This window comes from Hipposideros armiger, unplaced genomic scaffold, assembly GCF_001890085.2.
Source record: "Hipposideros armiger isolate ML-2016 unplaced genomic scaffold, ASM189008v1 scaffold_324, whole genome shotgun sequence".
In the NCBI taxonomy this organism is placed as follows: domain Eukaryota; kingdom Metazoa; phylum Chordata; class Mammalia; order Chiroptera; family Hipposideridae; genus Hipposideros; species Hipposideros armiger.
The window spans coordinates 1,517,946-1,541,405 of NW_017731674.1; the positions used below are offsets into that span (position 1 = coordinate 1,517,946).

The 23,460-nt window shown below is 50.5% G+C and overlaps 1 protein-coding gene across 4 annotated transcripts; it reads right to left on the reverse strand.

Moving 5' to 3' along the window:
* Positions 1–302: 302 nt before the first annotated feature.
* Positions 303–23,454, reverse strand: UAP1 (UDP-N-acetylglucosamine pyrophosphorylase 1). Of its 4 annotated transcripts, none has more exons than XM_019660667.1 (11): positions 23,383–23,454; positions 18,879–19,203; positions 15,648–15,852; positions 13,825–14,000; positions 12,449–12,621; positions 8,042–8,235; positions 6,907–7,047; positions 6,056–6,244; positions 5,013–5,060; positions 1,629–1,695; positions 303–872 (listed from the first exon to the last, which is right to left on the reverse strand). In XM_019660667.1, the coding sequence occupies exons 2-11, from the start codon at positions 19,156–19,158 to the stop codon at positions 780–782; spliced, it is 1,566 nt and encodes a 521-aa protein (XP_019516212.1). In that variant the 5' UTR covers positions 19,159–19,203; positions 23,383–23,454; the 3' UTR covers positions 303–779. The 4 variants fall into 4 exon arrangements, with proteins under 4 accessions (XP_019516212.1, XP_019516210.1, XP_019516214.1 ...); XM_019660665.1 differs by having other exon boundaries at positions 5,013–5,063; XM_019660669.1 differs by lacking the exon at positions 6,907–7,047 and having other exon boundaries at positions 5,013–5,063.
* Positions 23,455–23,460: the final 6 nt, after the last annotated feature.

The window sequence follows — 23,460 nt, forward strand, 5'->3', positions numbered from 1 at the left end:
CATGCGGGCGGGTGTGGGCAGAACCCTGCTCCAGTCCTGAGATGCTGCACTCACATGCCACCCTCTCAGCTGTGACAACCAGGTCTCCAGACTGGCCGTTTGCAGAGGGGGGCAAATCCATCTCTGGTGGAGAGCCACTGTTATAAAGTGACAGGAGAGTAAAGTCCAAAGTTAAAGATTCATTGAAAATCTCGTTGACTTTGCAATTACCCAGAAGGGTCGATTTGGTTTTTTTTGCATCATCTCAAAGTTTTTCCCAAGTTTCATATTTTCCCAATGGAATAAATTCCTCAAGGTACAAATGACACTCCAGAGACAAGAAGTTTATTTTACTTCCAATTATTTTCTTGAAAAAGTTTACTTTTTGATAAAATAAAACAAACTTCTAGTACCATAGAAACCTTCCAATATGCACAACGGCATGTGATTACTATGTACAACTCTGTGAAGGGCTGCTTCCAGCTCTGAGCACAGGGGTGGTGCACACCCGGCTGTACCCCAGCTGTAGGAACTTCCTGGACGGCCACTGTTTTCGCTGGCTCGGAAAACAATTATATAATTGAAAAATATAAATAAGACCTTCAATGCGTTGAGAACCATAAAAATGCTTTCTGAAGTCCTGTCACCTGGATCTTGGGGGACGTGGTCATTACGAGAGTTCAACAAGCAATCGGAGCCTGTGGGTATCCAGCGCTGCTCCAGGAGGCGTCCTGGAGGCTCACAGGTGGGCGGTGTGGCGAAAGCAGAGCTATCTTCATGACGTGGAGCTCGTGTCGGGCTCATAGGCCGTTCTTCACCAGCTCATGGACTCCATTCTCGTCAATGATTAAAGGTGCGTGGAATTCTTTACCTGCCACGTAACTTTCTATTCCCTAAGAGAAGGGGTGAGATGGAACACCATTAGACAACTAGCGAGCACGAGCCACACATAGCTGGACTCAGGGGCGGGAACACTGATTTATAGCACGGATGCCAGAAGTCACGTTCAGATGCAGAATTTCAGTCAACAGAAATCTATTTATTCTAAACTGGGCTATTTCTGATAGCATAAAACAAACAATAAAAATAGTAAAACTATTCTGATAACGTAATTCTTCCTAAAATTATCATCGCCAAGTACAGTTAGCTATCTAAGTGGGGCTGTCTTTGCCACTAGAACTGAGCATGCTGACAGCGACCTCCAGAAAAAAGATCACATATTAAAAGAGTGGGGACCCCTCATTCCCTGGGCCTTAAAAGTGCGAGCACTAACTCTATGAACAAAACAGACTCTTTGAGAGGAAAATTATATTGCACTAAAAAGACTCAGATGGTTTATCTAAAAAAAACCAGGCTGTTTTGCATTTTTTAAAAGCCCATCACATTTCAATGTACAGGTGAAAAGCACTAAACAGTAATGATTGTGTTCGTGCCAAGTCACCCACTTCTGGGACAGATGCAAAGCCGTGACAGCAATTCTCAGGAAAAAGATTCCGGGCAGGTGCAGCTTCTGGGCTGGCCCCCCAGAGGGCTGGTCCCCCAGAAGCGCTCCTCAGGCCGGGCCATCGGAAGTCCCCCGTCTCCTCTAAGTGCAGCTTTAACAATACCAGAACTCGCTGTTAGAAAGCAGGAAAGCAAAGTGAACTCACTTCTCCGGCATAGGAGACGAGGGGGGAGATTTCACACTGGATCGGTGCATCGTTGGCGTCCTTCAAGCTAAGGGAAAATCACACACGTTAAGGACTCTCTGCTCCCCATGTCACTTGGCACAATGACAGCACAGAGCACCGCTCCCCTCCACGAAGCCTGCTGACCACAAAGTGCTCCTGCTCAGAGGGCCCTAGCCATCGATCACTGACTCCTGAGGATTAAGTTACCGTGAACTTGACTCGGTCAGAAAGACACTACCTGGGGCAGGTGCCACGAGTCAGCACTTCGCCACCACTGATGCACTTACCACTAATGGATATCATACTTTGGTCATTTCCAAGTTTCAGTGTGATAAAAGGAGGGACCGCTTACTGAATATACACTACGTCCAGGCATGTGGCAAGGTGCTTTGAATCCTCCACATTTCGTTTTGATCTTCGCTGCAGCCCTGACAGCGAGGCGCTGCTGCTGACAGACACGCAGAAGCTGCAGCGCCCAACACGGGAGCCCCTGGCCACGAGTGGCAGCTTAGGCTTAAATTAATTACAATTTTAAAATTAGTTATAATTATAAAACTCAGTTCACCAATCATAATAACCACATTTCCAGGGCTCTGTAGCCACAAATGGCTAATGACCACCCATCTGGACAGCACAGATAAACGTTTCCTTCACTACAGAAAGTTCTACTGGACAGTGCCGTTCTCAAGGTTGGTTACTTCCCAGACATGTTTTTCTGTACCCTCAAGTTTCCAAGATTAGCAGATTTGCTCAGTGTTTCCAAGTGCTCCTGTCACTCTCACCAGGTCCCTTTAAAGAGCTCAGGCGGACGCACCCATGCCCAGGCAAGGCAGTCTGCATGGCTTCTGTTAGGTCATGACCAACGTTTTAGCCTCCTACAATCTGAGCTTCTAAAGGACCTAACACAACAATCAACAAAGAGTCTTCAAAACATGTTTAAAGTCCTTAGGCCTCTGCGCCTTTCACATTTCGACAAGTTTACCAACAGGACACGGGCACGCAAAACCTCAGTCTCTCACAGCCTTGAACCACAGCTCCCCTTTGCTAAGCCAGAAGCAACAGCAGACTCAGTAAAGCCAGGGGCTCCTGAGTTCAGCCATGTCTAGCCTTCCTCTAAACAGAACCATTCGGCAGCTCTCAAGGTGCTCTGTGCATGGCCTACGCCAAGTGACTTATTCGGCCACTTCCCACTCAAAACCGGACCAGTCACTCTCTCTGTTCATTCCAACTCCTACTACAATGTGGTCCCCTTGATGCCCAAATCATACCCATCCTCTAAGGTTTCGCTCAAGCCCCAACCTTGCAGTGACCACTAGCTCACAGTCAGTGCCTTCATGCATGTACGATGCAAAAAGTAACAAATGGATCAGACATTTGCTGAGCCAGTGCCTCTTCGGGTGATCATTATTTATACCACACACTGCCTGGTTATGTGACGGGCACTGTGAACCCCCAGCAGGCTGTAAGAAATGACTTGTTTGTCCTGTGGAAGCTGTGTCAGCACCTGGCACACTAACAGCGCCTACAGGTCTGTGAGGGGGGACGTATGACAGACCGAGGCAGAGAAAAGATGCATTAAAAGACGGGCACACATCTCCCCAGGTGTGTCAGGTTCTATCAGCAGAGCTCAAGAGACCTGGTCCAGATGCCCTAGGGAGGGTCAGAGTCATATTAGGCCCAATGGGAAATGAAGTCCACTCCACTGCGAAGATGGTACAGAGCCCACCCCACCGGGAGCCCTGGGCGATTTGGGGCACCAGGATCAGAGGTGGTTTTGAACCCAGGAACACACAGCTGGCCTGAACACCACCAAGATACCCCAAGAAACGAGGACAGTTGGCTTTAAGGAAAAACGCCAGGTCCCTGGAGAAGGAAGGACAGGCACTCCCGTCACCAGACGTTGAATGTCAGGAGCAGGCAAGTTGTCCGGACGCCACCACTGCCCAGGGCTTCAGCCTGGCTTACTCCTGGCAGCTGATACTGTTCAGGAGGTGAAAAATGAAAGTACGGTCGTTTTGTCAAAACTCAGCATCTTGCGTCCATTCTTTCAGGGTATCCCCAAGCCATCTCTTCCCTCCTTTTCACTTCTCACTTCTAGTAACGTCTCCACTTTCCGAGGGCGTCCTTTAGGATTTCAGCAGAAACTATTTCTAAGTCCATGATCCCATGTGGGGACAAACTCTGATTTCAGTTTAATTATTCTACAAATGGCTAAAATGAAGTAAGTGGGGAGAAAAGCACTAAAAAACTTCAGTAAGAACTGTTTAAAACTTCTGTATCTTGACTGAGATAGCTGGAGGTTGTTTTCAGGTGTATATTTAAGAAACTTTCACTTTTTAGGTTACAAACTGTGATTCAATGAGAAGGAAATCTAGGGTCAAATTTTTATGTCTTAAATCATAAAAGCAGCTTGCGTCCACATATTCAAAATGATGAAAGGGACAGAAAGTGACAACGGGTGGGTCTGCAGCCCAGTCCTCATGGCATGAGGGGCAACGGTCGTCTATGGCCCCTGGATGAAACCAGCAGATCTGTGAGTCCCCTTCCTGTCATCCAGGGCCACATCCCAGAACCACTGACATCACGGGGAGCTGTGTTCACAGAGCAGAGATGAATGGCACAGGAAAACACACAGATGAAACAGCCTTCCTGCGGCAACTCCCGTCTCCAGCCCCTTTACCCCGTGCACATGTCCCCAGTTATCTGAAACTTAGAATTCACGCTAAACCCAACAACTTTTCAACTGTAACAAAAGTAGGAAGCTGTCTCTTTAGCCATCAAATTGATGGCTTCTTCAGACTCTGTCCATACCCAGACGAGAGGGCACATGCTACTTCCCACTAAAAACGATCTGCCGTTAAGACAAAAGATATTCTCTTTAGGAGCAGGAGAGCTGACGAAAATAACACCCAGAGACCAACAGGAGGACTGCGAGCATGAGAATACCCAAAAGCACAGTTCCCATCATATTCCGAGCCTTCCCACTGGGAGCACACACCCGATCCAGTAAGACACACCTGCAGAACGCGACCTCTGTGCTGAGGGGTGACCAGGGATCCCAAGGATCCACTTTGCTTCCTGCCGGTGACCTGCTGGAGGTCTTACCTGTCCCTTGCCTGTCGCCGCAGGCTCAGAGCCCTGTGGTCGGGTTCTTAGTAAGCATGTTCCCGTTTCCAGCATGCACAGAGATGCTGAGTTAGTGTCATCCAGACAGATACCTGCCACCAAGTAAGCAGTGTGCCCCCACCAAAGCTTCACATATCCGCCCCCAGACCACCAAAAGGCAGAGCACTAGGCTACAGGCCAGTTAGTAGAGGGAAGCACAGCCCGTCACCATGCATGGCAGGCAGCTGGGATATTTACTTGTAATTGACATCAGCTGTGATGGTCTCTGACTTTCCATTTGCAGCACTGCTATGTAGGAATAAATAAGCATTAATGGGAATGGAAACAAACCAAACAGTAACAATGAAGTGAAACTGCAAAATATATGTGACTGAAAGGCATGTATTTATGGAAAATTATAAACTGGCAAAGATCTGAGGGGTCAAAACAAACAAACAAACTCAATGGCCAAAAAGATGAAGCATGAGGACACTGACATGCCACCAAGCAAGCGTGCCGACACGGCAGGGCCTGGAAGTGCCCTGGATGGCGAGTCAGCTTACCGCTGCTCCTGCTGTAAAAACACAGTGCAGGCCAGGAAGCCCAAGGGCCTGGGTTCTAACTCTCAGCAGGGCTCTGGGTGCTTCCGTGCATTTTCTCCAGCCAGCCATCCTATCCCTCAGCAGAGTGTTTTTCACTCAAGTACAGAAACATCAAATGATTCAGACAGGGGAGTTCTAGGTGCCAGTGAAGGTTTTATCACAAAATCTAAGGTTTAGTTCAAAGTGCTTTATCTCAGATTTAAATAGCTGTAAGTACCCTCTTTTTTGAACCTGTAAATTCCAAGTACATTTCTGAAGTGTGAGTATCGGGGGGTGTGCATAGCATTCCCACCCTTCCTGGTACCCCCCTCAGTGATGCTGTGTCTAGTAGATAGCTTGCAGGTGGCGGGGACTTGGGGTCTAACAGGCGGCACTTACGGTGAGGCCACAGACACGGGCAGTGTCAACCAAGCTCCCGCCCTGTGGCGCAGTGTGCGGCTGGCAGGCTCAAACCACACGGCACTCCAAAAGAATGCCCTCTGACCATCACTCAGGACGAGCCATTTGACTGACTCTGTGGAGATGGAGCCGAAAACCAAGAGATTTCAGAGCCTCCTGTTTACGAGGAGGTGAAGCCACGGCTCTCCTTGCAACGGCAAGGCTGTCACGAGTTCACGTCAGGAACCGCCCACGTCAGTGCTCAACTTTGTGAAAACCACCCAGGAATACAGCAGAGGGCAGAGGGAGCTGCGGGCTTACCGGGGAATGGCTGGGAGGCGAGAGCCGTTTTCGTCGATGAAGTGGCCGCCCGCGTTGAGCACCCAGCAGTGGTGCAGGGACATGAGCGCGTGCCTGGCGGTCGTGGGGTTGTCCTTGCCGCTCTGGCTGTCCGCATTCTTCAGCGGGGAGAACTCATCTTCCCGTAGCACTTCGTACACCACAAACTTCCTAGAGCAGAACAGGACAGACGCTGATTATGACATGAGACTGCACCCACGTCTCCTGCTCCACAGCTAAGCCCTGGCTCTGCAGCGGCAGGCTCCTTCAGCCCCCCGAAATGGACAAGAGAGAGGGAATGCTGTACAGAGTCGGAGTTCCTCACCATGCAAGTGAGAGAGCACGTCCCCCCCAACTCTAGGACACTTTCTTAGGTCAGAAAGACCAAAAACCTTAATGCAAAAGATCACACTAGCATCTGTTCTGGAAAAAAAAAAAGACGATTTAGAAATCCATATGGGAATATTAATCTTCGACAGCTGGTTTATCTTCTGCGTTTTAATGCTGGTCAAATTCTGATACACACATCTCAATATCAAGTGTGCCCTTCCACAGACAGCAGTGTAATGTAAACACAGGTTCCCTGAAACCCTTCCTCACAGGTCTGTAAGGCACCCACACACGTGGGCCAGCCCACCTAACATTCCTAGTCACTCAGCCCAAGTAAGTGACAACAGCTTAAAGAGAGCTGACCAGTGAGCTGACGGGCATGCAGAAGCGTCCTTGGAGGCTCCGCATGGCCCAGTGGTAATGGCTCGGGCCGGACGCTCGCCGGCACGTGCGGTACTGCCTGCGGGTGAAAAACAGCATCACAGGTATGGTGAGGGACATACTTGGCAAACTGGAAGATGTCAAAGACAAACTTCTCCATCTTTATCCCGTTCGGCTTGTCCGGCTTGACCCGCTGCCCCTGGGGACCCACACACGGGATCTTCTTCTGAGCCACGTGGTGCAGTAACTGGGGCTCATGCACCCTGAGTGAGAGCAAGACAGCGAGAGAGAGTTAGCTTCCAAACAGAAACCCCAGGAGCCGACGCTGCACAAGCAGGACTCAGGTCCCAGTCCTTAAAGCGAAGAGTGTTGGGCTTGTTTCGGGTCAGATCTAACAGCCGACAGGCAGATTCCCCTGTTCATTTCCTTATATTAAACAATCAAGTAAAGATGTCCTCATTAAAGCACACGCATACAGCTCACACCAGTGGCTCGCCCAGAACTCCATGTCCTGTACAGAACATTCTACTCTTTGCCCAACATTCCCAGCCGAGGCCCCTGTACGTCTGAGGTGAAAAGATGACGATTACTAGTTACTGCGGAAGGATGGATACAGCTGCAAACAGCAACGTGGACGGGAAGTACTTGGGGGCTGGAGTCGCTTTCTACAGTGAAGCTGAGTGACTGTGGAAACAGCCACCTCAAAGCCCAGCAGCTGTCGGGGGCAGAGCCAGACCGTGAGGCTGTCCTCCAGGTCACAACGCGTGGGGTAAAACAGCTTGCTTTCCCTCGGGGCGCTGCCCTGCTGGATCCCACCCAGCTCTCTCTCCGGTTCCTTCTCTTCACTCTGACGCACTCTTCCTGGAGGTGCGTCTGGGAACCACTGAGTTACACTGTGTAAGCAGCTCCTCTACACTGCAGGCGGCCAACAGCGGCCTCCTTAAGCTCGGACTGTGCAGCGGGGGGCACATCTGTGCCTATGTTTCCAGCTGCAGCAGGGAGGGAGTTTCACCGGTGAGCTTTGCCTCGGCAGACCCAGCACAGCTGCCGGGAGGGGAGGCCAGGAAAGGGGCACGCTGTGCACCCCAGCCCGCAACTGGGGACGGGACCCACGAACCTGTCCGGTGATGCCGCTCACTAAGCACTGCCACCAAAACGCTGCCATGTGGTGAAGATGACCTCGGGGCAGAAGGGAATTCTGCATGACTGGCTGACTCCGCCTGACAGTGAGGAGACACCCTTAGCCCGTCCCCGTACCTGACCACGTCTCGCAGGAACGGCACGGTGAAGAAGTGGTTGGCGATGTTGCCGGCGCTGAACAGCAGCCGGCCGTCGGGGCCACGCCTCTGCGCCGTGGCCAAGGCAATCTCGCTGTACTCAACCACCTGGTACACCCCGTCCACGCGGCACACCACACCCACCGGCTCCGTCGGGTTCGTCTTCTCCACCACCTGCCGCCAGACACACGGGAGGGGCAGTGAGGAGAACAAGCGCTGCACTGGCCATCGGCACCGCCACGGCCACAGCCACAGCCATGCTGGCACTGCTCTAAGGCATAGAGTCAAGAGCCGTCTAATGTCAGACATCCGCCCATCCGTCCTCACACTCGCGAAATACAACTTTCCGACTGGGGATGAGGTAAGTCTCCTCCTTCCTGTTTATCACCTGACTGCACCTGGGGTGGAAAGTCCATCAGACAGGGAGCCCAAAGGTGTCGCCTCTGGACAGGGAACAGTTAGATGAGGCGTCCGCATCCCTCAGAGGCCTCCTGTTTGATTATTGAATGTATCCTTAACCACACTCCACTACTTCCTGAATAAAGGAAATGAAATTTCTCTGGGATTCAAAGACAAAAATGTAAGGCATTCGCCTCTCACTTTCTACTGCCCAAACCATTATTTCATTGAAAAGGATGTTTCTGTCATTCTTCACTCACGGATACAGCACATCTCTTGTTTTTCAGGGACGGGATGGAGTCAGAGGACAGAGCAGGCGGGTCATTGGGCTCCCACTCCACCGTCAGGCAGAAAAGGTCCCCCCACCCCCATATTTATCTGGTTTGCACGCTAGGTCTTGTGTGAAGGTACAGAGCCTGTGCTTTAAAAAGTTTGAAAACCAGTGATCTGATCATCTATCAACGGGTCTGGGCAGGTGGGGGCCAAGAGAAAGGTGGATCAAAACCAGAGGGAAAACGAAAGAGCATTCAAGTTTTTAAAAACCTCACCAGTTCTCTGCTACCCTGCCCCCAGCCCCACACAACTCACTTCCACTGTTTAGAAGAAACTGTGGAAGAGCTTGTGCAACGCAGCAATAGCTGGTCAGGGATCAGAGGGGACGATATCCAACAGAGAGTCAAACAAGAAGTGTCTGAAGATATTGTCTTGTTTGCCCTGTTCAATGAACAGCTCAGTATGCTTCCAAGATTTGAAAAAATCTGTGCCCAGTGTGAAAAGTCTATCTTAAATGTGCATGAAATAGTATCCATAAAGTTAGAACTTTCTTCAGCAACTGATCACTTAAAACCAGCCCAGCCAGCAGCAGTCCTGCTGACAGCAGAAGCCGCCACGGGGAGCCTCGTGGACATGGCCCGCGGGCCAGCCCAGGCAGGGGCGCTGCGGCTCCGTGAGCCTGCTCTGCTTTCACTGTGTGCCACCTGAAAGGAGCCCAGTATTCAATGAAAAGAAACTTCCTCCCAAGGAGAGGGATTAACCTGGAGGGAAACAGACCACAGCCACACGGTTTAAACCAGCGTGGGCCTCTGCAGTTCTCGGCGAGCTATCCACCAGCCACTGTCTCTTTGGACTCTACCGTGGGTGTCTATGACACAGGGAATTCGGAATCAATTCCTCTCATCCCCAATTTTTCACAAAGCAAACACACACACAGGGTTTATTGTCCAGTTACCTCTATACTCGTATACCCTATCCCCGATCAGCCATGGAAAATAAAAATAAGCACATTCACATTGTACATCTGCCAAGTGTCAATCTGCTGGGGAGGGTTTACTTCTGTGACAACTATTAACCTCCAAATATTATAAAAGTCTAGATGACAAAAGAAAGCATCTGTAAACTGCGTAAGCTTGGAGGTCCATTTATATTACACAGAAAAGAGACAGCAGAGTAAGGGGTTTCCTCAAGGATCCACAAGTAAAATCCTGAAAGCTGCATTGGAAGTAAAACCTTACCCTCCAGCTTACTGTAACTGCCTATGAAATGACCTCTAACTCGCAGTGGTTCCTGCCCTGTTCAGCTCTGTCCTCTGCAAACCTCTGCATGCTTTGGTCTTTTCTCAAGGCTCTCACTCCATTAAAAACCTAATTCACCAAGACAGGAGCCTATTCTAATAAGCACTGCAAAGAATTCCACCACCACACTATGAATCACTCCCAAACATAGGTGCTTTTAAAAATATATTTTAATACCTTGATTTTGTTAAAATAAAAAGGGTGGGAGGACAGATTTCATCAATGGTTCCTGACATTTCTGGGAGTTCTAACAAACACCAGTCTGGTCACATGTCGGTTCCTCCTGAATATTTATTTATTCATCATTGATGACTGCTGCGTTTTGTGCCAGACAGAACCAGGCAGGACGAAAGGCCGGCTTGTCCTGGAGGCCCCACGGGCCGTGGGGAAGGGGGCCTGGTTACACGTGCATCTCTGCACGGTAAGTACACTCAGAAGAGTTGGCACGCCAATCTAAAGTTTCTGAGCTACCAGCAAAAACGTAATTACTGTAGAGCCTGGTTTTACAATGTGATGGTTCTGAAACTACACGTTGGAAATGTGAATCCTAATCCTGGCTCACAATGTGATGAAGGGCCTCGAGCCGGGAACTGACTTAGTCCTGGGGCTCGGGGGGCTCAGGTCTGAGACCAAAGGGGCCAGACAGTCTCCAAGCACCTTCAGGTTCCACGTTCTCTGATCACAGAGAACTTAAAATGGTTCTGAAGTCAGAACAGTGACATTTCAGTTTCTGTTTTAGACAAAAGGGTGACATCAAATGGAATGAAGTCAGAAAGACACTGTTTTGTTTGTTTTTTAGAGCTTAGTAGCTACTTACAGTTTAATCCGTGTCTCCACTGTATCTGTTTACAGGACAGAAACTCAGAGACTGGGACACACAGAGTCTTTAACACACGAACTAAACTAACTCTTCCATTTCCATCTAAGGAGGAGTCCCAGCCCTTCTACCAGCTGACTCTCTCAAACCTCATACTGGTGAATTTCAGGCTGCAGCTTCTGTCTATGACTTTGCAGCAGATTTATAGATAGATTTTGAGAGAAATGACATTTTTGTAATAGAAAACCTCCAACCAAGGATATGGCATGTCTGTTAGGGCAGGTCTTCTTTTTCAATCCAGATATTTCAAATTTATACGTAGTCTGACTTCTATTTTGTCAGCTGCTTATATGGTTTTCGCTTTTGGCAGGAAGGTCTTCCCTTCATGTCGATATTACAAAATTATTCTACACTTTCTTCTAGCACCCAGTGGATTTTTTTATATTTAACTTTTTTTTCAAAATCTATTTGAAATTGATTTTGGAATGAGTTTTGAAAGAGAGATCTTACTTTATTTTTAGCTTGTTATCTCATTCACTTCCCCCACTGACTTGAAACAAACACCATGTGCTTACACAGTGCATTCTTATACACACATGGACTGGTTTCTGACTCATCTATTTTGTCCCATTAATCTGTCATTCAATCCTAGTTTCAACACTACACTCCTAGTTACTTTTCATTTACAATCCATTTTAACATCTGATAGATTGTTTCCAACCCTCTTCCCTGCTTATCATCTTTTTCAACATTTTCCTGGCCATCTTCACATGTTTACTCTAAACTGTACAATCATTTTGTCCCCAAATGTCCCAAAATAGTCTCATTTGGGACTTTGATCAGGATTGTGCTATCCCTTAATTTGGTGAGAAGTGATACCTTTATAGATTTCCATGAAAGTAATATTTGTATTAATATTTTAAAACCTTCCAATGTGTTTTCAGGGTCTTTCACATTTGCTGTCTATTAGATTCCTAGATATATTAGATGTTTTGTTCATTACCAGAAAGGCACGTCTCCTCTGTCATCACATACACAACCAAAATAAGGCTGAAAGGAACGATGCCACGAACATACGGCATCGCAAACCTCCCTCCTTCTTAATTAACTTCAGTATGTTTGTGGTCCTTCAAGCGACTATCAGTCTCCCCCACCGCCCTTATCCCCAATCTGCCTATTTCTATCTCACTCAAGAGACTATCATACGGCACCTTGTCCAATCCTTTGCTGAAATCTAAATGTGCTATTTCTGCCATATTTCCCGTACTTACTACTCCGGTAACTCCGTCAGAGGAAGAAAGTGGGGGCTTGGGTCAAATGCGGCTCAGGTGAATGGACCCACCCCAGGCCTAGTGCTGGCCGTCCCTTTCCCAGGGGCTTACACGTCACCCTCACGTCTTTTAGACTGACTTGTGATGGACGAGCACACATTCCTTCCAGAATCAAATGTTCAATTTAAGGAGAAGAGTGCGTGTGGGCTAGTTAGTTGAGTAACTTTGAGGATGAGTGAAGAGGGGTGAGTACAGCCAGTCTGCCTGCTGGGTGCACGTCCTGACAGAGAAAACCACAGGGGGCCACAGCGTCACAGGAAAGGCCTCACCTTAGCCCCACAGTCCGCTCCTTTCTGAATGCAGAAGCCGATGAAGCGGGGGTCTGCCACGCGCACCAGGATGTTGTCCACGCAGTAGACGTGGACGCTCCCCACGCCCCTGCGCTCCATGTCCTGCACAATGTTCTGGGCAGCCAGGGCCCGATACAGTCCGCCGTTCCCATCTGCAAGTCAAACAGCCCCTTAGTAAGTAGCACACCAGGACCCACATGGCATGAACCCACAGGCCGCTCTGCGTGGGCCACAGACACAGGACATCCCGTAGGAAAGGTTCCAGTGTCGGAACATCATACTGCATGACTCTGGAGGGAACTTAACTAAGAATCCAGACAACGCCTTAGGACTGCAGGGCAAGCCAGCCCCAAGCCTGTACTTTCCTTCTGAACTCTGCCCTTGTCACAATTTACCCTGCAGCATATTGTGGAATATACAATTATTTATCATGCAATGGTTATTTCACACACCCCAAGTCTTATTAACACCTATATGACTCACGCTGGCTTTGCATTCCAGCCCTAATGCTGCCAGTTTCTCCCATCTCAACTACAAAGACACATGAGCACTCTGTACCAATCACAATCTCAGCCACAGGTTAAACAATGACAGAAAATCAGACAACTTCACAAAATAGAGCTAAAAAGAGTGAATTCTTCCATTAATTCAAAAGAACTAAGTAAAAGAAAAAGAATTAAGATGAACTAAATGCCTGCATCTGGAAAGCACCACTGTTAGTGCCGTAGGTCATTCCATGCAGCCTTTCCTCAAAGTGGTGACTCCAAGTGGTGACATCTGAATCTATCCACCCGCTGATCCTCAGAGTTGGGACCACACGCAGGGTCACCGTGTGTGGCCACACAGGCGCCCACAGCCCGATCAGGACCGGCAGTGTGCACACGGGCACGCACGCCTGGCATGTGCAGATCATTGGTCCTGAAGGCACCACATGTGCAGTGCGTGCTTCTCGCTCTCTTACCTAACCTACTGAAATGATTTCTCTTTGTCATCCGATGCCTCCAAACAATGATTCCAACACTATTTAAGAAGTAATGCTATAGATGAACGCTAATTGGCCTTTTTCTCTGCAATAAACAATGCAGCCATGGGTACTGCTGGATATAAAATACTGGGCAGAGAGAATAGGTACTATGAGTGCCGCTCCAACTCGTCTCCAGGCCACACATCCACAAAGGGATAAACGCAAGTCCATGTCACCCATGGGCATTTTCATTTTTAAAAATCACCACCAAATTGCAAAAAAAAAAAAATCTAATATTAATTTTGTAATATCCAAACCACCACATTAAAATCAAAATTTAATGATTGACATTACTGCCCCATCTGGTCACCACCAACAGCAAGTCACCAACCTGGAGCCATAGAAACCTTGTGCTTCTCCTCCAGAATAACCTTCCCATCGAAAGTCATGGCTGGTAGCATTCCCTGCTGGAAAAAGATTACATTCTCTTTTCTTAAACCGAAGTACTTGTGCTTGGTGAAGAACTCCTCTGTAGATCCCATTGTTCTGCCGCTGGTCATTATGTACCTTGCAAGAGAAAAGTACACCTCCTAAGCAACCGCGCTGCGTGAATTAGGGCAAAAAATGCTATGCCTATTCCCTAAGCGGGAGACTTCACGAGCAGCTGGCTTCCTTCACCCTTTCCGGGAACAGGCATTACTAGCTGCTACCAGAGGGGCGGTTCTTCTGCGACCTCCACTGTCCCAGTGCACGAGTAAGTTATGGAACAATACTGAACACGCCTCCTGCAAGGGCGCCTACAGGCAGCTTAGTAAACATCTGAGAACTCTGTAAAAAGTAGGTTTTAAATGAAAAATTCCTATTCTAAATAAATAGGAAGAAAAGGGTAACTGCAATACATTCTAATGATCTCATGGTTTTTATTAAAATTTTGAAATGCAATCTGGGCTCTGCTCACCCTTCATTTAAAATCATAAAAGTACAACTACACTCTGTTGTCACAAAAACCCAACCCGTGCCAGCGTGGCAAAGGAGAAAAGAGTTCCACCGAAAACCACAATCGGTGACTGCAGTAGCCTTGCCCTTCGTGGGATATAATCTTCAGGTGAATGGGGATTTTGTCTATTTGGCAGCACCTAAAAGCTGACACTCAACCAACAGCTGCTGGATGAATAAATAAATAAAGTGGTGTACTTTCCCACCATAGTAGATAGCTGTCCGTTTAACAAACTGTCCTGGGTATTTTGAACCTTGGTGTGACTTAGAAGATGACAAAAGAAGTGGCTAAACTTCTCTGCCTAAGAAAAAATAGAAATCCTGAGTTGTGAGGGGAGAGAGAAGGAAATCCAAGATGACAGCGGGAGGCCAGGGCTGGAAGTTGAATGTTGGCCACTTAGAACACAGATGTCCCTCCAAAGTCGCCAAAGGAATCAAGATGGAAAAACATAGTTCACGAGCAGGACAACACTTGTGTGGAGAAGACCTAGGAAAGCTGGGAAGCTGCAAAAAGCCTACTTTAAAGGTGTCAAAGCTACAGAGCAGCACAGATTGGAACTAAAATCCGAGGCAGTGAGACCCCTTCAGAGGGGAGCGGAGGACACATGGCTGCCTCGTCCTGGGGGCGTTTGGGACTTGGGTCCAGGCGAGCAGTAGGGAGTCTGGGCTTGGACCAGGCAGAAGGACAGAGAGACCTGCAGAATCTTTGCTGGTCACATGGGGCCAACATGACAAGATTAGGGACTTGGGGGACCTCACACATGCTAAATGCCAAAGCTGCTCCGGGAGACACTGAAGAGTGAAATCAAAAACTTCTGAAAAGCAGAGCAGCATTTCCCATAATCTTTGTGCTTTGGAGAGAACCCGGCGGGCGAGCTGGCTGACAGCCAAGTCAGGCCCACAGCACAGAAGCCAGCGGGGCTTTCAGCTTGGGGAGGGTGGGGGCTGGATAAGCTGGTACTTCAGGATACGAGTTCCTGGACTGAGAGGACCCACGAGCTCCCAAAGGTCCTCAGAGAGGGATGTAAAATGCTGCTCATAAGGCTAGTGCGATCGCCTACCAGCTATAACACCGGTACTTCTAACATACACAGTAGGTTGCAGCTCCCAAGAAAATCAGCGACAGGAAACACGCCTGCTTACGGGTAAAGCGTATATGCATTGTGAGCATCTTAAAGCAGTGTACGTGCAGACACTCCCACAGGAGACGTAGCTTACCATGGAATCACGCACTTATTGCCATGATATTTTTCAGCCAACTGCTGAAGCTTCAGGATGCGCTCTGCTTGAATCTGGAAAAGTGTCTTATGGGATGGCAAACCGACATCATACATCCCCTTGGGATAGGCAACGCCGAGTCTCGTCCCCTGCCCACCAGCTAGGAGAAGAACTGCCACTTTGCTCTGAGAAATCTGGAAAAGTCCTAGAAAAGGAAACACGGATATCACAAAACCTCTACAATTCAACACTTTAAAATCACACACAGGCACAGACACACAGACACACACCCACACACACACACACACACACTCTCATACACACACGGAGTGGCAGGATCACCCCCCTGTATAAGGAACAAGCAATCCATGCAGTCACAAAGGACTGTCTTGTTAATAAAAACATTTTTATTATTAAAAAATTATATTTACATAATGCAACCAAACATCAAGCAACAAATAATAACACTTTAATGAATGAATCCTTTTTTTCTGATAATACTGGAAGGCAAAGGCCAAGAGATGTTACAAATGTGTTACAAGTTGAATACTTATGAGATGTGGCGGACTCAGGAGAAAGACAGGACAAAGGAAGATATCTGGGCTTCAGGGTGATGCTATTAAATTACCTCCAGCCTATAAGTTAATCAATAATAAATAATTAGTCAGCGAGCATGCGAATAGTCTCGGCAAGCCGCCATGCAGTAAGTGTCAAGAAAAAACCCTCAGTTAGGAGAGCCGTGTCACACAATGGTTAGTTAGGCCAGGCTGCAAGGTCAGGACCTGGGTGTGAGGCCCAGCTCAGCTGAATGAGGTTGGGGGATTTGCCTGCAAAATGACACAAGGGGACTCTGTGAGGTGATGGAAATGTTGTATATTTTGATTAGGGCAGTAGTTAGGTGGGTGTGTACATCTATTGAAAGCTTCTTAAAACTAGTCCATGCTATTGCATATAATCACCCTTTCGTACAATCGCCAGGACCCTCCCACTATCCGAAATGCAGCGCCCTGACCTTCACAGTGGTCATCTCTCCCCTTGATAGCTTACTGCAAAGACCTCACTGTGTTAGGAGTTTGCACACATGGGAGTTTCTGGCTGAGTGAAACAGATACAATGTCAGTCACAAAGGTTCCTTCCCCGCCCCTGCTGTTTAAGCCACAAACTGTTCCCTTGACAGTAAGCCAAAAGGAAGTTTGCTTTGTACCTTCTTGTACTGTGGCTGGTTGTACTAGTGGCAGTCTTTAGTTTAAATAAAAGTCCTAAAAGTAGACTAGTTCCACAGATGCCAACAAATAAAGGTCGTAAAGAAGACGCAGGTTATAGAAAGCCTTGAGAGCTGTGATACCAGGTCAACGCTATGAGTTTCCATGGCGTTCATTCTAAGGCTTCCCCAAAAAAACGTCACAAGGAGGAATGCTGGCAGCTGGGATACTCGGGAGTAAGAACAGGCCTATGTGCTTTGGGTTGGAGTGGCAGCCTTTCTGAAGCCCAGGGAAGGAGAAAGGATTACGGAATCCAAAGGCAGTGGGGTCACTGACCAATAGAGCCGCCCGCTCAGAAGGCCCCACCTGGAAGCCACCCTCTCACCGTGTCATGGCAGAGTCCTGTTCCATGAGAGAAGCTGGGTTCGCCACTACCAAGCATCTCAGAGCTAAAAGGGCCCTCCTTGAAGATCACCTGGTTATTTTCAATGTATTTTAATCCCCAGCCCCTTTTAAATAAACCTCATGCAAAGGTCAGATACATAAAGCAGGGTGAGCAGAACTGCTCCTGTAGTGTGGAGAGGAAGGGGTTGTCCCTACACTGACAGCTGCCTGGGGGTGGAACCCCTAGGGCTCTTTGCAACACAGTTTGCGACTCAGTAAATCTGTAAGCCCAGAGAAAGATAAGAAGCAGTGTACAGAAGGTTGATAATGGTGGTTACCTTTCTTTTTTGGGGGGTTAGGGGAACAGGGGGTGCCAAAGAATGGAAGACAAACTAAAACAGCCATGGTGTGGCACAAACATAGTCACTAAGATTGTAGCTACAATATCACCGCACATCGATGAACGCAAACATGTATATAACCAAGTACTCGGTGGTCACGGGGGCAAACAAGGACCGATTTGGTGAAGTCATGGCCGTTTCTCTAGAGCAGCGGTTCTCAATCTGTGGATCGCGACCCCCTTTGGGGGTCGAACGACCCTTTCACAGGGGTCGCCTAAGACCATCAGAAAACAAAAAGATATTTACATTACGATTCATAACGGTAGCAAAATTACAGTTATAGAGTAGCAACGAAAATAATTTTATGGTTGGGGGTCACCACAACATGAGAAACTGTATTAAGGGGTCGCAGCATTAGGAAGGTTGAGAACCACTGCTCTAGAGAGTCCTGTTATTCGGTATTATTTTTGCAATAAAGTAATGTTTTAAAAGGACAGAGAGAGTTAGTCCAATCTTTCCATTCTCCAGTCGAGGACCCAAGGCCTGGGTTTGACAGGAGCACATACACACACCCAGGGGCCAGGCCTGCAGGATTTAGTCGTCCTTTTCTCACAGAGCAGCAGTGGGTGATAACAGCCACAGCGCCTCACTCCCCAGAGAAGCGACGTCTGAGCCACTCTGCCATTCTCAAAAGCATTCACTAGTATTAGTTATGGGGACAGATGTTATGACATGCTTTAGAAGCAGTAGCGCTGGGGCAATTCAACAATTATCAACCTACTTATACCCCAAAGCCCTGTTCTAAACGCCATGTGACACACACGGCCAGCAGGTCATGGGCTGCCCGTTAAGGGTTTACAATGCCACTATGCAGACAACACAACGAATCTTATTATAAGGTGGGATGGAAGAAAAGCACAAACAAAGGACCCGACTGGGGACACTGAAGACAAGGTAATGGATCAAACAACAGGTGTGGCCGGTGTAGCTTCAAGAGCGGGTGCAAGTGCCCAGGGGAGGAGCCTGCCCAGCACAGCCCCAGGACATGGCCTTGCAAGGTGAAAACTGAAGAAGGAAAAAGACAAGAGGCAATTTAAGGCAGGCATGAGAAGGGGTTTGAATTGGGCAGCAGAGATGAAAGAGAAGGGAGGGACCAGCAATGGGAGACACTGCAGAGGTTTCAGTCAAACGCCCCGTCACGTCCTGATCGGTCCCCTGGTGGAAGGCAGTACAGAGTCATGGGTGAGTGACTAACATTGAGCGCGTCCTCATAAACCTGAGGACGAACGCTCACAGCTCAGTACCTTCGCTCTCCCAGGCCTGGAGCTGGTCTTGGTCCCGGGTAGCACTGCCCAGCACCTCCCGAGGGACAGGCTCCATGCGTGCGTCCACGCTGTCTGGCTGAGGCCGGCTAAACCCTGCAGTGGCCTTCTGAAAAAAGACGTTCAGCTCCTCCAAGTTCATGGCGTCCAGCTCTGCATAGAGCTCCACCTGCTGGGCTTCCTCCAGCTCCGTCCAGAACTGCAGCAGATGCTCCTGCCCAGCTTTGGACAGCCTGCCTCGGAGCTCATGGACGTTCATCATGCCCTGCGAGCCACGCTTTGAGGAAACAGGGTGGCAGCCACAAACCTACAAGAGAAACAGAATCAATAGCGGGTCAAAGTCCAACCTGGAAACCGGATGAATCTTCCTGCTAAAAGTACATTAAAGAACTTGACGTTGGGCCAGCCGAGTGGCTCAGTTGGTTAAGAGCTTGCTCAAAGGTTTGAGCTCTTAGCAACAGCGGTTCAAGTCCGGCCCAAGCTGAGCTGCCGCTGAGCTGCCAACAGGTGGCAGGATGGCTCAGCTAAAAAAAAATAAAAATAAAGAGTGCAAGCTCTAAGCAACAGGGTCACCGGTTCGATTCAGCCCGAGCTGAGTTGCCACTGAGCTGCCAATTGATGGCAGGATGGCTCAGCTTAAAAAAAAAAAAAAAGAACTTGAGGTTAAGATGGGATCTTGCGCCTTTCTGTTGCGGCACTTGTAAGACAGCACTAATGGTGATGCCTGCCGGCACTTCACTCAGTGCCTTACCCACACGGTCTCATCCAGTGTCAACAACCGGATGACACAAGTACTATCATCGCCATTCCTGCAAGTCAGCAGAGCTGGGACGGGAGCCCAGGCAGTCTGAACCCACTCACACGCTGCCTCGGTGCCTCGGTGCCATCGCTCTGACCACTGAGCTCCCCTGAGGGTGCAGCTCACAGCTTAATATTCCAACTGTTCTCCTTTTATCTCTAATGATGGAAGTAACCCTATTGTATTCATGCTACCACAGAACTCGAGAAGATAGGACCACCTATAATCATGAAAGACACATTTTGTTTCAATAGCAACTTCTACAGAGAAGTGATAACATGTCCATTGTCTTTACTAAGAATTGGGCTCCAAAGGGACAAGCAATACACTCAGAAAAGTCCATGGGTGAGACAGCGTTTTTAAGAGCGTTCGTGATAATACAGCAAAATGTTAGAGTGCACAATACTAGAAACCAAGGGAATGAGGGAATACTTAACCTACTTAATCCAGAGAAACGAAAGCTCACATAGCAGCACACACAGCTGCGCCTCCAGGGCTGAGCAGATCACACAGATAAGACTAGGAAGCAGGCATGCTGGTGGCTACCTGAAGGCAGGTGCGGGACTTAGAGCAGTGAGGAAGTGGAAGTTTTATGCAGAAGGAGGGTCGGACTAAACTGTGAAGAGCCTGAGAAATTGAGGAATTGAGACCAGCACAGTGAGTCACAGGAAGCCCACAGCAGGTTTCTACACAGGCAGTGCCCCCGAGCTTCAGGGATGAAAGAAAGGAGCAGTGGCCTGAAACAGGTTGCAGGCAGGACAAAGAGGAGCAGGAAAGCGAGTCAAACGACAACTGCAGGTATGACAAACCTGGTGCAGGTCTGAACCAGGTCAGCTGCAGAGGAAATAAGAAAGGATAAACTGTGTGAAGAATTGGCACTACACTGTAACTGCTTAGCTCAGACATCAAGGACAGGGAAGGTCAGTGCCAAGGACGCAGCCACGTTGCCTCGAGTGGTCAGGGCAGATCAAAGCAAACAGCACCTCCCTTATCAGCTGCAGCCAGTGGGACAGTATGAAAAATGGTTCAAGTGAATACATGTGTTTAAGGAGCAGGGCACCATATTCAGAGTAGGCAGCAAAAGCCCGTGGGTGAGGCTGTTATCAGTACTGCTCTTTCTGCTGAATGAAAGACGACGGGCCTGCAGCACCCTTCTCGCTTACATATATGAACAGGTTACTGCTAAAAGTTCCCTTTTAATATGCAAAGACACACTACAAGACAATTTTAGAAGAAAAACTGTTTAACTTTCATGTGCCATGCATACACGCCACAAACATTTAATGAGCACCTACTGTCTGCCAGGTGCTTATCTAGGAGATAAGAGACACAGCAGCAAGCAAAGCAGCCGCGTGCAGGCCGACACAACAGTGAGGGAGACAGACGGTTAGAGAAAACGCCAGGCAGCGTGGCAAGACATGTGCTACGGAGAGCAAAGGGGGCCGGCCGGCACTGCAGCTGGAGAGGCCTGGCACGCCTGTGGGACACTTGCAGATACACCTGAGCGAGGCTAACACCTGGGGGAGGAGCTGCCAGTGCAGAGGCCCCGGCACAGGCAGGTGCGTGGCTGTCGGAGGGACAGCATGAGGGAGAGCACGAAGGTTGGTGCGGCTGGAGCAGGTGCCCAGAGCAAAGAGTGACTGGAAATGAGGCTGGAGAAGTGACAGAGGCCACATGAGCAGGGCCTTCCGGTCAAGGTAAGGACTCTGGGGCTTGGGAGACACTGGGGGGTTTGGAGCGTGGGAGAGTCGCGGTCTGATCTAGGTTTCCAAGGGTCACTCCGCCGCTGCGTGCTGAAGGGCAAGGCGGAAGCCAGCAGACCGTTAGAGAGCTGCCAGGCAGTCGAGGGGCAATCACGGTGGCTCAGCGCGAGCGGAAGCTGGGCTCCTAGCGCGGCCCTAGCGGGTCAGGTCCCGGAGTCAGTGTGGAGTCCAGCGAAGATGACTCCAAGCCGTGGTGCCAGGTCCTGGGGTGGGGACGTGCGGGACAGGCCCAGACCTACGGATGTGTGCAGAGTGCGGGAAACCAACCTCCACCTTCAGTCACGTGAGCCTTAGGTGTGTATTAGACATCCTAACAGAAACGCTGAAGACACGGCCCCAAGTGCAGTCGTCTAGAGCTCGGCGGCCATCGGGAGACACGGCATTAGGTGACGGACTCAGTGCGACCCCTAGGACGCACACATACAGAAGCGAAGAGGCCAGCAGACCAAGCCTGGGCTCATCCGGGTATTCCAAGGCATCTCTACTGATAGATGCAGGTTTCAAGAGCTATGACGCCATTGTTTTTTTATTTAAAAAGATCCATCACATTTAAAAAAGCAGCTGAGAGAGATAGGTTTATGTTCATCTGTTTTCCAAGGAATGGGGTCTTTCCAGAGGTGTGGCCTCCACCGCCGCGTTGCCCAGCTTTAGGGGAGCATTCGAGAGGGGGACGCGTTGCCCAGCTTCGGGGAGCCAGGCAACCGGGCGGCAGGAGGGCTGAGGGCTTGGTCCTTCCCGTCACAGCATCTCAGCTCCCGAGTGCGCATCTCCTCGTGAAAAGACCACCACGCCCGGCCTTTCTCACACCCCCTCACGCGAGAGAGAGCTCACGGCGCAAAGGGCTCTGCGCACTCACACACACACGCCAACATCGTCGTCTAAGAGGCGCATCAAACTGCCCCTAAAGAGTCTTCAGACACCTACGCACCTTCAGATGCTGAGAAAAAGAATCCGCGCAAATCGGGCAGGTGGAAGCCTGAGCCTGCGCCTGCGCCTGGGCCGGGAGCTCCGCGACCCGCCAGGGCGCCTGTGCTCATCCCGCGACGCGCAGCCCGCCCCCCGGCAGCCGGCCCGCCGCAGTGTGGGACAAGGGGCGCGTGCCTGCGGCTCCGGGGCCGCTGTGCCCACCTCCCCGCCCCGGACGCAGGGCCGTTTCCCGGCGGCTCCGCACGAGGCGGGCGGGAAGCCAGGAGCTTTGTTCTGACAACCGAAGTCCGCAAAGCCGGAGACTGCGGCAGACGCGACAGCGCTCGGGGGGCGTCAGCGGCCTGGCGAAGGCGGCCACGGCCCCACGGCGCGGCCCGCACCGCGACTGCGGTCTACACGGCGGCCCTGGGGCCGCGCGCGGGGCTGGTCGTCCCCCCGCTCCTGGCCGCCGCCTCCCATCTGCTCCCCACATTTTCAGCGCGCCCCTCGGCTTCTCTAAGAGCGTGGGGGCTGAGCCCCACCCGGAGCCCCCGGCGCTGGGCGGCGCAGCCCGGGGAGCCCCCGAGCGCACCTGGCGCCGCCCCGAAAGCCCCGCTCGCCGGCCGCACGCGCCACGCCGCTCGCCGGCACCTGGCGCCGGCCCTCCCCGCGGCCGCGGCCGAGCCCGGCAGGCGAGACGGCCACGTGGGCTGTCCCGCTGCCACGTCCCCACAGGCGTCGGCCCGCCGCCTGTCACCCGACTCGCCCGCCGGACAGCGCCTGCGACCACCTGCGCCCCCGGGTCCCCCCCGGGCCCGGGCCCCCTCCCACGCGCGGCGCCCCGCAGCCGTGTGACCCACCCCTGGTCCCACACTCGCCTCAGCCCCGGGCCGCACCGGCCCGCCGCCTGGACCCTCAGCCCGCCCGGCCCCGGCCCGGCCCACGGTCCCGACCGGTCACCGGGGCCCGCGTCCGCCCGGCCCCTCAGGGACGGCGGCCGTGGGGGCCTCTCACTAACCTCGGCGCGACGGCGTCCACCCGGCTCCGGCTCGGCGTCCCGCGCCCGCTCCGCAGATATACGGCGCTCCGGGGGCCG